At 40.2% G+C, this 2787-nt stretch overlaps 1 protein-coding gene across 1 annotated transcript in view; it reads right to left on the reverse strand.

The window, feature by feature from the left end:
• Positions 1 to 284: 284 nt before the first annotated feature.
• The window catches only part of MAP2K6 (mitogen-activated protein kinase kinase 6), a 105024-nt gene continuing 102521 nt past the window's right edge, over positions 285 to 2787 (reverse strand). Inside the window, exon 12 of the mRNA XM_011370406.2 lies at positions 285 to 915. Coding sequence (XP_011368708.1) covers positions 838 to 915 — 78 coding nt within the window. The 3' untranslated portion in view covers positions 285 to 837. The remainder of the gene's footprint in view (positions 916 to 2787) is intronic.

The following is a 2787-nucleotide window of genomic DNA, read 5'->3' on the forward strand; positions in this document are numbered from 1 at the left end:
ACACACACACACACACAGAATAGATAGGTGATATAAAATCACATCACAAATCACGTTCCACTAATACTATACCACAAATGTCAAGAGAACCAAATTTATGACTCTTTGAGCTGTGATAAAAGTGATTTTAGGTTTTCCAAAGTTGGGAAAAAAGAGTATGACCAGGAAACCTTGCCACTTCACCTAGAATATGTGGTTATTTCCCAGGATTGAGCCAAAGTTGGGAATATGGCAACAGCCACAACAGGCAGAATAGATGCTTCACAAGAAGAGCTGCTTGTTGCTATTTTTAGAATACTCTTAAAGATGCATATTAAATAATTTCTTCTGGACCACAGACACAAATGAACTTAAAAAACAAAAGCCCTATAAATATTGCCAGCTTAACCTTGTCTTTCAGTCTCCTCCTTCCTTGCATAAAATGGAAATTTTTCAACCAAGTGCTTAAACATAAATATTAAAATAATAAGTGGGACGGACTACAAATCTACTTACAATTTCATCACTACTGTAGCACCTTTTAACCAGGGCCAATGCATTCATTTTGCAAAGAACAAGAGAAGTCTGAGAAGCTTAGGGACTCATATGACTCATCATTAAATATTTAATCACCTTTTTAAGTCCTAAGCCTTTATCATATTTCATCCATCTAGACAGTTCATTTTGTACTATAGATTCCAAGGCCCCCTTTGGAGGGGGAAAAAAAAAAGAAAATGGGGAGAAAAACCTTCTGAGAGGAAGGGTTAAAGATGAGTTTCTATTGGCGCTTTAGTGAACTCGCTTCACCCCGTAAACCCACCAATCCACAGGAGGGTCAATTGATTGAGTTCATTGTTTTTAGTCTCCAATAATCAGTTTTACAAAAGATGCCACGTCTGTTGCTTTGGATTCATGTAGGGTGAAAAATGGATGTTGCTGGGAAAGAAAAGAAAAATACATGGTATTAATATTTGTCACTGACAACATATGAGATTAGCAAAACAGATCTGTTTGGCAAACAGATGACGCATACCCCTGTCAGGGCTAAACTGGCTTCTTCCTACCCCTTCTCAAATCAAGTGCACATCTAGTGATACAAACATTTTTAAGATACATTCCTCTGAGCTGCCATTCTTCCCATTTTGATATGTTCCCACTATGGAGTATCTATTGCTTAAAAATAGAAATGTAATTAGGCCACATAGATCTCATCTATGGTAAAAATACAAGGATTAGCACAAAGACAGATTAAACTCTGATTTACAAATAACCTTGCTCCCTATAAATAATTTTAGACTGATACAGTCATAAAATAATTAGACATTTCACAGACTTATGCATATTTGTTTCTTGGGAAATGATGGTAGAATGAGAAACCAATTTTGTGAAACAGTAAATGGGTGAGGCATTGCCCTGCCCTTGACGTTGAAGAGCTGCTTTGTACTGAAATAGTTAACACAGCCACTTTCTAAGCCACATCGATAGCCAAGAGTTATACTTATGTCTTTCCTGAGGAAGAGTTGATCCATCTGGAAAATAATGGAGACTGCCAAACTCCAGGTTGGTGCAGAGAAAATTCAACTCAGAGATTAAAGATTGAAAAACCAAAAACTATGGTCTCTATTTCCACAGGCCAGATTAGATAAACTGGACACAAACATCAAATCTAGCACTTTGATGGGGAAGGGAATGGACATGGTATGATACGAGAGGCCACAGACGTCAAAAGAATTCTGAAAGCAACGAAGCCATTTTCTCTGCACCAGAACCATCCTCCCCAAATGGCTGTCACACTGGAACCTTACATCTCCAATCAGAAGGAGATACGTAAACTCATGACCCACAGTTCTCAATGCAGAAACAGAACCAACCAACCAAACCAGACAGGACGATTCCCTCAGGTAGAACCTGGTGCCATGTACCCACCTCCCAGCTACCCAGCATGGCCACCTCCCTGACAGTCTGTTGATATTATTTTCAGTGACTAGCTGAGCAGCTAAATATGAGTGTTTTTGCATTCTGGCGAGTATGTAGATGACTCACTCTGTTTCCCCTGACTTTGGAGATTTTCGTTTACAACCTTTAGGTGGCCTAGTCGTAGGTTTTCTAATTATATTTGTTTTAAACCTGACAGCAGAGGGCTGGATGAGTCAGCTCTGCGGAGAACCGAATGCCCACCCATGAAAGTTTTAGGAAACAAAGTAAATGGGGAAAGAACAAAGAAATAAAACCCCAAAGAAGATAGGTGGTCACCATTAAGGATCAGGACTCAGAAAATAGAAAAGGGGTTTTCTGCTTTTGCCCATCTGAAGATAAAGGTTGTGTGCTGGCTCCGAGCCTCACACCTACTATATTAAGTGAAGCTCTAGGTGCTGGGTCAGTCATCCCCCGAGCTCCTTGGATAAATAAACACGGTATTACTTTTGATTACTAACCACTGACACAGCACACTTACCAAGGGCTTTACCACATCTTCTTGACGTTTGGTGAACTTTTAATGTGCTTAAAAGCCTTTTACTATCAAAACAGGACTTGCCAAACCTCAGACTATCTCACTGACTGCTTCCCACGCTTGCCAGCCCCATCCTGCCTCTGGTTCTGCTGATGCAGCCTGTGTCTGTGAATGAATTCAATAACCTAAGCTGAAGTTTAAAAATATATATATATATATCCTCAGATATCTCCTAGTTTATTCTCAGGCTGGGAAAATGCTGGGAGAGCCAAAGGGCAGAGGGAAGGGAAAGCGGGCAGGCGCGTCAAAACGGAAAGTGTGACTCGCCTTCTTGTGTGGGTTTTGAGGATGTACGA

The sequence above is a fragment of the Pteropus vampyrus genome, unplaced genomic scaffold (assembly GCF_000151845.1).
Source record: "Pteropus vampyrus isolate Shadow unplaced genomic scaffold, Pvam_2.0 Scaffold169, whole genome shotgun sequence".
In the NCBI taxonomy this organism is placed as follows: Eukaryota; Metazoa; Chordata; class Mammalia; order Chiroptera; family Pteropodidae; genus Pteropus; species Pteropus vampyrus.